Source organism: Hemitrygon akajei, chromosome 10 (genome assembly GCF_048418815.1).
Source record: "Hemitrygon akajei chromosome 10, sHemAka1.3, whole genome shotgun sequence".
In the NCBI taxonomy this organism is placed as follows: Eukaryota; Metazoa; Chordata; class Chondrichthyes; order Myliobatiformes; family Dasyatidae; genus Hemitrygon; species Hemitrygon akajei.
In genome coordinates, this window is record NC_133133.1 from 27447894 (window position 1) to 27461271 (window position 13378).

Genomic DNA, 13378 nt, shown 5'->3' on the forward strand with positions numbered 1-13378 from the left:
ATAATATTAATTGATAATGGCCATTCCCATTTACTTGCCTTGTAGACGTCGTGATTTTCTAACACTGCATCAAAAAGTGTATAGAGGTCATTTAATAGGTCGACCACTTCAATGGGCTCACTCATCGCTGATATTGTAGTAAAACCTACTATGTCGCTGAAATAGAGGGTCACCTGGTCAAAGTACTCGGGCTCAACAGTACAGCCAGTCTTCAGGGACTCCGAAACTGACCTAAAATTGAAGTACCATCTTGTCACAAAACTTCCAAAAATACAAAGCAGGGACAAATTTTGAACACTCTCGATCATTGGTATGTCACTGATTTACCACACTGGGAACCCAGATGTGAGAAACACACGAGGTTCTGCTGGAAATCAACAGTAGCACACAAAAAACTCTGGAGGAACTCGACAGGTAAAGCAGCACCTGTGGAAAGAAGTAAAGAGTGGACGTTTTGGGCTGAGGATTCAATAGTCGTCAGTCTTGATGAAGGGTCTCAGCCCAAAGCATCCGCTCTTTGTTCCTTTCCGCAGATGCTGCCTGACTACTCAGCTCCTCCAGCATTTGTGTTTGTGTTACTCTGGATTTACTAGGATTGGTCATGATACGGATTTCTTATGCTTGCAAAAAAGAACCCTTAATAGTTTGAGATAGTGCATTTGAAGATTATTGGTGGCTTCCTCTGGCAAATTTCATGACAGCATTATAAGCAAACAACAAGGCCTAGTGGGGAAATAAACAAAGCACATCTTGGCTCCCTGTAGCACCATAGATAACTTTATGTCAACAGATACAGCATTATATTGATGGGCTTATAAAATACACATAAAAAAGATGAATACAAAAGCAGGAGTTTGTATACTAATTTGTGTTTATCTGGGTGAACTTTGATATTCACCAATTCAATATTATCCAAATTTAGGCGCCAAATATTAGTACCCACCTTCCCCAGGAAATAGTGATCTGCAGAGTGACACTTCCTATATTTTCTCCCAGCTGTGCCCATAAGTTCCACATTCAGAGACATCCTGAGCTATTCCAGTGTGTATCCTGGTATGTCCTACTGTGCATGTCCCACCTTCTGTACGGTTTGTGGGTGTCACTACAGTGAAAATTAACCCAGTTAATCAAACGTGACAGGCAAAGCACCCACTACTATTCTGGGATTTAGCCAGCAACCTTCAGCAGGATTTGACAAAGTGAGAACCTTGGATAATTTTCTCTTCCCCCCCCCCCCCCCCCCCGCCTAACTTAGATATATTAAAAATTATGTATGGCGCCCCAACCTAAGGCGGGTTTAGTAAATGAAAATCAGGCATCATTTTGTGTAGTGAAATCCTGAACTATTTCTAGAACTTTTAAAAGAAAAATGGGAAGGATGAAATAAGTATAGGAAGTTCCGTCAATATTTTCAACCAATGCTTAGCAGTTTGAAAGGAAGCCTGACGAAAGGCAATACTCACGGGGGTAACATCTGGGTCAGAAGTTTCTCTGTCTTCTGCTTCTCTATCTCTAATTCCTCCGTTCGTTCTCTTATCAAATCTTCTAAATTACTGGAATACTGTTCAAGCATTCTCAGCATGGAGTCAATGATGTTGGTCTTTCTACCTTTGTTAATATTTTTGAACTGCAGAAGCAGAAGAATAGATGCATGCCAATAGGTCATACACTCAGAACTCACCTAAAGAGATCAGCATCTAAAAGCAGAGGAAGAGACTGGGACAGGGTTTCTACGACAGAAAGCAGTCTAAAACAGACCTCACTGCAAGGAAAATCATTAAAATCTTACGATATCAAAGATTTCATCAAAGGATGGTCTTTTTTCCGGTAATTCGTTCCAACACTGTTTCATTAGCTGAATGCATTCCATGGGAGCCTGATCCGAGGTAATGATGGGCCTGAGCAAAGGAGGGGGCTTTTTTATATTCTGGATAATTTCTGTAGAATGGAATTAATGTTATTTAACTAAGTTTTATTGAATTTTTTTGTGTTTTCTTCTCAAGTCGTTGACTGCTAGACAAAGAAAAGCAAAAAATACAAATATTGGAACCATGTTAAAAGAACAAGAGACCCAAACAGATCCTTTAACATCTACAAAGGGAAAAGACCAGGTTAAAATTCAGGTGTATTTTAGTCAAAACTGCAAGATAATAAGGTAATTTGAAAAATAAGAAATATAGGTTTTTCTTGGTCTAAAATGTTAATTGGGTAATTCCAAATTGTACATTTTTAAATAACACATTGCAGATTTCCAAATTGCCCAATGTGTGGTTAATTAAGCCCTTTTTCAAATATTGTAGGAAACCACAAAGATCACAATGATAAAATTTTAAATTACAAAAATACTAACAATGTAATCACTCATAGCCCTTTAAAATCAGTGAAGTTGAATTCCCTGGCCCTGGCCCTGGCCCTTGTTTAAAGTCACAGGAGACAGCAGATGCTGGAATCTGGAGCAACAAACAATCTGCTGGTGGAACACAATGGGTTGAGGAGCATCTGTGGAGGGAAAGGAATTGATAACATTTTGGGTCAAACGTCAGGGTGGGAGGGGAGACAACCAGGTTGAAGAGGAGAGGTGGTGAATGATGAGGTGGGGGCCAGAGATAGTCTGAGGGGGAATGGGTGATTGTTTGAATACTCCCCCACTGACTGTGGTGGGGAACTCACAGACTCTTTGTGCTTTTCTGCTACATACCATCACTGGAGTGTAGTCTGTGAAAATGTTCGCAGTTCTTCGTAATATTTTACATCTGTTGATGGATTAGGGAACAAATGAGGAAAGTCATTTTAAGGAGCAGTCCAATGCTTCATTGAGTTCGTGAGAACTATCAGTAACAAAAATGGGAACTGCATAACTCATTGAGAGAAATCAGCTTGGAGGGCTATGGTGAAAGATTGGGCCAGTAGTAATGATGGTCTTCCGAGAGCCATCAGAGACATGACGGGCTGAAAGGTCACCTTCTGTGTTGTATTTTATATCTTATGGTATTGATTCTGATTTTATGATTCAACCAAAAACAAATTTGCTGAGCATTCAGGTCACTCAAGTCCATTACCCTGAAGGTCTGAAGTGTCACCTCTCTGTCCACAGATGCTGACTGACCAGTTGTGTACTTCCAGCATTTTCTGTTTTAATCCTCCCCCACACAGAGATATCAAGGCCTATTGTTACATATAACTGATAACAATCTAAGAGCATGTAACCCAAAAGGACCCAAGGCTTGAGACAAGCCCTTGCATATCACATTTCTATTCTAGACAATGCACTTAATATTTAAGCCTTGGGGGCTGGGTTTGCAGGTGGTGATCTTTGCATTGAATCACACATAGGAAATACTTACCCTCTGCAGACATTTCAAACATGCAATATGGTGGACCTCGTACAACCACCTCCTGCATTATTATAGAGAAGCTATAAATATCACCTTTAAAGGTGCCGTTCATTAAAGGGTTGGGCTTTCGTAATATCTCAGGAGCAGTCCAAAAATATTCTGAAACAAGACAAAAGTCTATTATATGGAAAGTACAATCAAGTATAGATTACTTTAGATTTAATTCAATTAAGTATAGGTGATTTAGTACAATGATTTTAAGTATAGATTTAAACAAATCAAAAGAGGCTTAATTGTTAGTTGATACTCCTCTGATCACCTTAATTACAAGGGTTTTTCTTCTTGAATAAAAGAAAACTTTGTTATTTCTACTGAAAATACAAAGGCAGGAGAACTAGGTGAAACCAAATAACATTGTGAAGAAGAATTAGGTAGAGTCTATTATTATTTATGATTACGCTATCATTCATTTCTTTCTTTGAGTTCATATTTTGCAATGTTACTTGTATTACCTTCTTCAACTTATTCTATTTCTCGTCAAGATGGTGCCAACAAATAACACTTCCTCGGGCGAAATCTTCCAGATGGTCCACAACACTGTTTATCTCACTTCTATGTCTTCATTTTATTTTAAATATGTTTTTGGTACTGTTAGAGTTTTGCACTTTACAGGTTGAAGATTGATTGAGTGATCAGGTGCTTTGCTGTCTCTGAGAAAATTCCAGGAGGTGAGCATCCTCGAGGCGACGAAGCTTACAGACGGAGCCCATGATCGACTCCATTACTCGACGATTAAAGCGTCGATGAAGATTGAAACATCAAGGCGAATGCGGAAGGATAGCAACTGTTTAGCGCTGACTGCCTGCATCTCGCTCGCTTCTGCCGGAGGAGGTGTCTGTGTGTGTCAGTCTCTGGGAAGGCCTCTGCATTTGTATGGTTCCTCTCTCTCCCTCAATGCTGTTGGAGGATGTTACCGAAGTTCTGTGATTTATGGATTGAACAGCAGACTGTGGACAAATTGGACTCTGTCAGGTTTTACGTTTTTATATTTTGTGGTTTCGCCCATTGTCTTTTGTTGCCATTTACTCGATTTGGTTTTTTTCGTGTGGGAACGGTTGATTTTTGTTTTGTCATTTGCGTGATGTTTTTTTGTGCGTGGTGGGGTAGGGGTTGGTTTGATGTTTTTCTTTGAACGGCTTCTATGGTTTTTCTTTGTTTCGTGGGTGTCTGGAGAAGACGAATCTCAGAGTTATATACTACGTTCATACTTTGATAAAAAGTGTACCTTCGAACCTTTGAAAAAGTAGTTGATACAGCCCAGTCCATCACGAGTAAAGCCCTACCCATCACTGAGCACATATACATGGAGTGTTGTTACAGAAAAGCAGAATCCATCATCAGGGACCCCACCACCCAGGACATGCTCCCTTCTTACTGCTGCATCAGAAAGAAGATACAGGAGCCTCAGGACCTTAGGTTCAGTGATAGATATTACCCCTCAGCCATCAGGCTCCTGAACCAGAGGGGATAACTTCACTCAACTTCACTTGCCCCATCACTGAACTGTTCCCAGAGCATTATGGACTCACTTTCAAGGATTCTTTATCTCATGTTCTCAATATTTATTTCTTATTACTTTTAATTCCCTTTGTATTTACAGTTTCTTGGCTTTTGTACGCTGGTTGCCCACCCTGTTGGTGTGGATTTTTCATATTATGGTTATTGGATTTATTGAGTATGCCTGCAAGAAAATGAATCTCATTGTGGTACACATTGACATATGTACTTTTATAATAAATTTACTTTGAGCTTTATTAGAGTGAAATCAATGATTTCACCAACAGTACAAGTTTAAAATGAAGACTATAATGTTGTAAGAGGTACATTGGAGAGAGCAACAGATGTGGTAAGTGGACTAATGTGGGAGCATATAGAATTTGGGCAAGAATATAGATAGGTATCCGTTAGTCTCTAGAGACCATGGATTTGCGCCTTGGAAAGTTTCCAGGGTGCAGGCCTGGGCAGGGTTGTATGGGAGACCGGCAGTTGCTCATGCAGCAAGTCTCCCCTTTCCACGCCACCGATGTTGTACAAGGGAAGGGCAAGGGCCGATACAGCTTGGCACCAGTGTTGTCGCAAAGCAATGTGTGGTTAAGTGCCTCGCTCAAGGACACAATACGCTGCCTCAGCTGAGGCTCAAACTAGTGACCTTCAGATCACTAGACCAAAGCCTTAACCACTTGGCCACACTTAACCACAATCCACTTGGGCAAGAGTAGTGTTGGCTATTCTTTCATCATCTTGACTTCCTAAAATAGGAATTCTCATATATGAATAATGGCTCCTTGGGTAAGCATTGAATCATTCCCAGGATATATGAAGCATCTTTTTTTTTATTATTTTTTTTAATTAGTTTTTCAAAACATTTTACAAAATTAAAAACCCCAAATCCCAATGAGGAGCATTAATACAGAGCAAGGTTAAGCATACAATAACAATATGCTACAGAGGAAGAGAATTTAACAAAAAAGCACCTAAATTAAAGACAAGTGAGCTTAGTGTCCTCCCCAAGCCCCACAACACAAGAAAAAAAAAACAACAATTCCAGACCAACCACCACACAATATAGAGAGTATAAGTCCGGACAGTCAAACTCCCAGACTGTGAATACACTTAGCAACAGAGGATAATAATGCCTACTACCAGAAAAAAAAAGGGAGCTGAAAGCAAGGGACCGAAAAGAAAAAAAAACCCTAGTCAAGAGGAAGGTTATGAAAGTACTCGATAAAAGGCCCCCAGATCTTATGGAACTTTAAATCCGAATTGAGAACTGAATAATGAATTTTTTCGAGGTCCAAGCAGGCCATAATGTCGTTAAGCCATTGCGCATGAGTGGGCGGGGCAACATCTCTCCATCTAAGGAGGATCAAGCGTCTCGCCAGGAGAGAGGCAAAGGATAGTATTCGGCATTTGGTCGGACCCAGACATAAATCTGTCTCGCCCCAAAAACCGAACAGAGCAATTAAGGGGTTAGGTTCTAGGTGCTGATTCAGAATACCCGATAGTGTAGTGAAGACATCTTTCCAGAATTTCTCCAAGCTAGGACAGAGCCAGTACATATGGATGAGAGAGGCCATGCCCCTCTTGCATTTATCACAAGAGCGGACTAATGCTAGGGTAGAATCGAGATAGTTTAGATTTAGACATATGGGCTCTATGAACAATCTTAAACTGTAAGAGACAATGGCGAGCACAAAGAGAGGTTGAGTTAACCGATTTGAGAACTGAGTCCCAGCTCTCCTCGGATAAGGAAATATTTAAATCCTGCTCCCAGGCCATTTTAATTTTATCCACAGGGGCCCGTCGTAAGGCTGCTAGTTTATCTTGGATAATTGAAATTAAACCTTTACCTAGTGGATTAATGGAGAGAAATAGGTCCATAGCATTTTTCGCAGGCGTTTCAGGAAAGTTAGGAATTAAAGGAGCAGTAAAGTGTCGGATTTGGAGATATCTGAAAAAGTGAGCGTTAAGCAGGTTGAACTTAACAGAGAGCTGTTGAAAAGAAGCGAAGCGGTTATCAATGAAGAGATCTTCAAAATGTCTAATGCCCTTCCTGTACCAAACATGGAATGCTGAATCGAACGTGGTAGGTAAAAAAAGGTGATTATGTGCGACAGGGCTAGAAATGGAAAACCCCTGGAAACCATAGCATTTCCTGAACTGAGCCCATATACGCAAATTGTGTCTAACCAGAGGATTAGCTATTGATCTGGGCAGACTGCTAGGGAGTGCAGAGCCAAGAAGTGCAGATATAGATAATTCTTAGTGGAGCTCAACTCCATTGCCACCCAGTTAGGGCACTCAGGTTGACCGTGGAAGAAAGACCAGAAGGCAGCACAACGTATATTAGCTGCCCAGTAATATAAGCGAAAGTTAGGTAAAGCCATGCCACCCTCTTTTTTAGATTTTTGGAGGTGGATTTTATTAATTCTAGAGCGCTTATTCTGCCACAGATATGACAAAATAATAGAGTCTAAGGAATCAAAAAAAGATTTAGGAATAAAAATTGGGATAGATTGAAATAAGTATAAAAATTTGGGGAGAACATACATTTTGACAACATTGATACGACCTACCAAGGACATAGATAGAGGTGACCATTGTACCAGACTCTGTTTTGTAGCATATGAGAGGTTGACAAAGTTTTCACGAAAGAGATCTTTAAACTTCCTTGTGACTGTAATTCCAAGATAAGTAAATTGATTATGGACTACTTTAAAAGGGAGATCTCGAAATATTAGTTCTTGTGCTTCTTTATTAATTGGGAAAAGTTCACTCTTATGTAAGTTGAGTTTATAGCCAAAGATCTGGCTAAACTGGTCAAGAAGTGAAAACATTAGAGGTAAGGATGTAGAGGGATATGAGAGAAAGAGTAGTAAGTCATCAGAATAGAGAGAGACTTTATGTTCAACACCCCCTCTCCAAATCCCGGTCAGTTCAGGACATTTTTGAAATGCTATCGCCAGAGGTTCTATAGCCAAATCTAAGAGAAAGGGACTTAAGGGGCATCCCTGACGGGTGCCACGTTTGAGATTGAATACTTAGGATTTCTGAAAGTTAGTTAGAACAGAAGCAGTAGGACACAGGTACAGCAATTGGATCCAAGAGATGAAACTTTGGCCGAGGTCAAATTTTTCTAAGACTGCAAAAAGGTAGTTCCACTCTATACGATCAAATGCTTTCTCCGCATCAAGGGAGATAACACATTCTGGAGTCCCAGTTGGAACTGAGTATAAAATATTAAATAGACGCCGAATGTTAAAAAAAGGGAGACGGTTTTTAATAAAGCCTGTTTGGTCATCAGAGATAATGGAGGGAATAACGGTTTCTAATCTATGAGCCAACACTTTAGCTAAGATTTTTACATCAACATTGAGCAGAGAGATCGGCCTGTACGAGGAACACTCTGTTGGGTCTTTGCCCTTTTTTAAAAGAAGAATAATAGATGCCTCATTGAAAGAGGGTGGCAATTTGCCGTAGTTAAACGAATCAGATAATACTGAAAGTAACTGAGGAGAAAGAAGTGAGGAGAATGATTTATAAAATTCCACAGGGAACCCATCAGGTCCAGGAGATTTCCCTGAGGACAGTGCAGAAATTGCAAAAGATATTTCTTCTAGTGATATAGGCGCATTAAGTTTGGCTTTGAAATCAGATGAAAGTGAGGGGATATTCAGATTCTGTAAAAATTGATCCACAGAGATATTGTCATTCAGGGATTCAGAGGAATAAAGCCGAGAATAAAAATTTTTTAATGCGTCATTAATTTCTAAATGATCCGATGTAAAGTCTCCGTTCTCCTTCCGGATCTTTGTAATATGTTGTTTGGCTTTAGAACGCCTCAGCTAATTGGCTAGGAATTTACCAGACTTATCCCCATGAATGTAAAAGCGGCTCTTGCTTTCGAGAAGTTGGCGTTTGACAGGTTGAGTGGACAGAAGGTTAAATTTAGTTTGGAGTTCAACGCGCTTCTTGTATAATTCAGGGTTCTTAGTTTGGGCATATAATTGATCCACATCTTTAATCTGGTTAATGAGGTCTGCTCGATCTGCACGGGATCTTCTATTGAGATTTGCTGTGTAAGAGATTATTTGACCCCTCAAATATGCTTTCATGGCATCCCAGACAATCTGGGATGGCACTTCAGGTGATGTATTAGTGTTAAAATAGAAGGTTATCTGGTCTTTAATAAATTTTACGAAATCATCATCCGATAATAAAGTTGAATCGAACCGCCAGTGTTTGTTCCTCTGAGGGAGAGCGGGAAAGTTCAGAGAGAGGGTAATTGGGGCATGGTCAGAAATCAGTATACTCTGATAGTCACAAGTGTGGGCAAATGGGATAAGTTGGTTATCGAGTAGGAAATAGTCAATTCTAGTGAAGGTATGGTGAACATGTGAGAAAAAGGAATAATCTCTCTCCGTAGGATGGAGGAAACGCCATATATCAGAGATACCAAAATTAGAGAGAAACGACTGAATAGTTAAGGCAGATTTGGTAGGTGATCTGGTAACAGAGGACGATCGGTCCAGTTTAGGATCCAACCAACAGTTAAAGTCACCACCCAATATAAGAGAGTATGAGTTTAAGTCTGGTAGTGAGGAAAAAAAACGTTCAAAAAAGTTAACATCATCAAAGTTGGGGGCATACAGGTTTGCTAGTGCAACTTTAGTGTTATATAGTTTACCAGAAACAATAATAAAACAGCCATTTGTGTCCGATATTTTATTATGGAGTTCAAAAGGAATATTTGAGTTAATAAGAATGGAGACTCCCCTAGCTTTAGCGGCAAAGGATGAATGAAAATGCTGACCCGCCCACTTGGACAGAAGCCGGGAGTTATTGAAACAACGGATATGAGTTTCTTGGAGGAAAGCAATGTCAGCTTTGAGTTGTTTAATATGTGAGAATACCTTCCTCCTTTTAACAGGGTGGTTCAGTCCCTTTACATTCCAGCTCACAAATTTAAGTGCACTAGCCATTATCAATTACTAATGCATAAAAGGCAGCAGGCATATAAAAAATCAAGCGGTACAATAGCAGTCTGGGAGCAGAGATATAAACATAGATTCGTAAGGTCAAAATATAAACATGTCCTAAACAATAAAGAAATGTTGGAACTGGAAAACCCACCCCACCCACAAAACCCAAAACTAGACGGCTACCAAAACAAGTAGCTAGCTCTACCAGAAAAATTAACCCAAATACAACTTCCAGATCTGTGTCATTGACAGCAGTTCCGTATAAATGCTATAACAAACAGTAACTAGTTTATGCACTAGAAAACATAACTACAGATTAGAACACCTTCTGCCGAGATATACAACTTAATACAGAGAAAATCGGAAGAAAACCAAACTAACCTACACGCGAAATATTATAGAAGAATAAAGTAAGAGAAAGGGAAAAAAAAGGTAAGAAGGAAAAAGAAAAAAAAGAGGAAGGGGAGAATTATAAATTCAAGACGAGTATTTATCAACCGTTTACCGAGAAGGGAGAAAAAAACATTCAGAGAATGGAAAAAAAAAGGGGATGAAGAAAAGAAAAAGATAAAATAAATAAGTATTTAAAACAGAGGAAAAATAAATCAGCAGTTGAACTGTGAACCGACAAACAGGGAGGCCTTCACTAAAGACTTCAAGCCTCCAAAACAAGTTAGATTTAGTTGTAGAACTCTGCAGGTAAAGTTATACAGAGGTAAAAATAGATTACACACACACCAAATCCCGGGAGAGATTGTCAACTGCCTTTAGAGTTTCAGTGAATAATGTCTGAGTGATTCAAGTGAATTCCGAGTCCAGAGAAAGTAATTTTACTATGAGGAGTACTTATCCACCATTTTAGGAGGTCCGATCAGATTCCGAAGACGACTGGATAGCCGGAAGACTTGCCACAAACGCTTCAGCTTCCCTCGCTGATTTGAACCACTTGAATTCCCCGGTATTAAACTTGATTCTTAGGTCAGCAAGATTACGAAAGGAAGGTTTGAAACCACGATCAAAAAGCACTTTCATTACGCCTTTATACTCAGCGCGCATCTTTAAGGTCTGGGGTGCAAAATCTTCCACAAAGCGAATGGTTGTATCCTGGAAAGAAAAAGAGCCTCTGCGACGTGCCTCCACAATCAGACTGTGTTTTACCTGGTATTGATGGAAACACAAGATTACTGGTCGCGGATGGGATCCCAGAATTCCGGGGGGGACGTTAACTCTGTGTGCCCGTTCCAGCTCGGGCGGGTTTGGAAGCAGATCCTTCCCGAATATCTCACAGAGAAACTCGGCGAAAAACTTCACGGTTGACCCCTTCTCAGTTGCCTCTGGTAATCCCAGAATTCTAAGATTGCAGCGTCTGCTGCGATTTTCGAGATCCACCATTTTGGAAAGAAGTTTATTAGATTTTTCCTCTAAGCTGGAACAGAGAGTCTCCAAGTATCGAACCCGACTTTCTAAAGCTTCAGAAGTCGAATCGATGTGAGATAAGTGTTCAGCATGTTTGTCCACTTTATCGTTGATCTGATCCAGTTTCTCTTCTAACTGTTTGAAAGCGGTTTTAATTTGCTTTAAGATTTCGTCTCGGAGATTTTCAAGCGCCTCCATCGTCACGTCCGACGAGGTCGTAGTTTCTTTTCTCCCGGATTTAGAACTCTTGCTAGACATTGTAGGTTAGATATATTCACAGGCAAGTAAGAGATACCGAAATAATTCCTAACTAAGCTTTATAAAATGGAGACATTTAGTGCAAAGGTAGCGACAGTAACGGAACAAAAGTTCGGAGCAGCTAAGCGATCGCCATCTTACCGGAAGTCCCCATGAAGCATCTTTACACTTATTTCAGAAATCAAATGGAAGGAAATCAGTTGATCATGTAATTATGCATGCCAAATCCAAAACAGAAAAATACAACACTATCCTGCACTGAACTTCATGCTCAAGGTTAGTTACCTCATTCATGATTGATACAAAGCTCATGGACCATGTTTGAAGTGCAGCCAACCATTCAGCCTAGTATGCTAGTTACAAATCTACAGGTAAGGTAGGAGGCCAGTTTCACCAATGTCAATCCTTGGCTGACCCATGAGAAAGAGGACTGTGGTTGTCTTCAAAACTGCCAACCATTGGTTAGCACAATCCAGTCCAGTGCATTTGCCTGATGGTCTTTATTCAACAGAGGTATTAAGCTATTTAAAATGGATATATTTACATGCTGCTAAAATAGTGAAAGATAGAATGTGTATAACATGGAGTCATTGATTGATATAGCATAGAAACACTATACATCCAAATTCCTAGAGCTTACAGACTGTCAACCAGACGTAGCTCATTGGATAGACTGCTTATGGAGGAAAGCTTACATAAATCTGTACCAAGGTGAAAAACTGGGAAGCACGCTGTGAAAAAATTTTGCTTGCTTTACCTTCTGCTGGAGGCTCCATCAATGAAATGTTCTGGGCTATTGCCACCTCAACATAGCCATAGTCTGTCACTTTGAGCACAAAGCGGCCATCCACCACACAGTTGCGTGACTTTAAGTTTCCATGTATGTAATCTCGATGGTGCAAGTACCTCATTCCCTATGGTATGAAAAAATTATAACACTGTTTAACTGGAAGTTTAAACAATTTGCAAACTGAGTAAGAATTAAAATCTTCTTGCTCCTCAGCAAGTTGTGTTGCAGAGTGCATGGCATCATACAAATGAGTGCTTTGTTAAGTTCGTTTGGTGGGCAATGGTTGTTATGTTGAACTGTATCTGAATGTGATGGCATTGCCCAACACATGCAACTTCCGAAAACTTTGTTTTGGTACTAATTTGTATTGTGTATATAAAGTCAGTTTTACAAACCACAAATACTAACTTGCACTGATATCTAGTTTGTCTCCTATCCCCCCTCGTGACCTCTCTGAGCCCACCTCTACTATTAGTCCCAACTCCGCTTCCCTCTTCCCTCAAGTCTACTTCAGGCTGACTATTCAACCTCTTCCACAACTTTCATTTTAACTAATATGGCTGACAGTCCACTCACCTCAAAACAGAAAGGATATTTTAAAGTCCCAACCTACACATCTCACATTTGTTCAGTTTATATTGAAGTTGTGTGGTAGATTTCTGACCATGTAAAATCGAAGGAGGACATTGGGAAATTTCAAACAGAATTCATGAATTATTTTGGTTTTCATATGTGGTAATGTCATAATACTCTTGGACAAAGTAAGAATTATCACTTTCCATGAGTAATTTTCACTTTTAGTGTTCATTTAGTGTGGCACTATAGCATAGCAGTTAGCACAACATTTTACAGCACCAGTGATCGGGAGATCGGGGTTCAATGTCCACCACTGTAGAAAGGAGTTTGTATGATCTCCCTGCGGCCATATCATTTTCCTATGCATGCCCCAGATTTCTTCCAAATTTTAAAAGACATGGGTTAGTGTTAGTAAGTTGAGGACATACTATGTTGATGCATGGCAACATTTAGCACACCTT

The 13378-nt window shown here is 39.9% G+C and overlaps 1 protein-coding gene across 3 annotated transcripts in view; it reads right to left on the minus strand.

Annotated features, from left to right (window-relative positions):
- Window positions 1-13378, minus strand: part of LOC140734246 (retinal guanylyl cyclase 2-like) — a 52879-nt gene that overhangs the window by 14290 nt on the left and 25211 nt on the right. For all 3 annotated transcript variants that reach the window (XM_073057949.1, XM_073057950.1, XM_073057951.1), the window contains exons 10-14: window positions 12309-12465; window positions 3345-3494; window positions 1790-1938; window positions 1464-1627; window positions 39-231 (exon numbers count right to left, since the gene is read on the minus strand). In XM_073057949.1, coding sequence (XP_072914050.1) covers window positions 39-231; window positions 1464-1627; window positions 1790-1938; window positions 3345-3494; window positions 12309-12465 — 813 coding nt within the window. The remainder of the gene's footprint in view (window positions 1-38; window positions 232-1463; window positions 1628-1789; window positions 1939-3344; window positions 3495-12308; window positions 12466-13378) is intronic.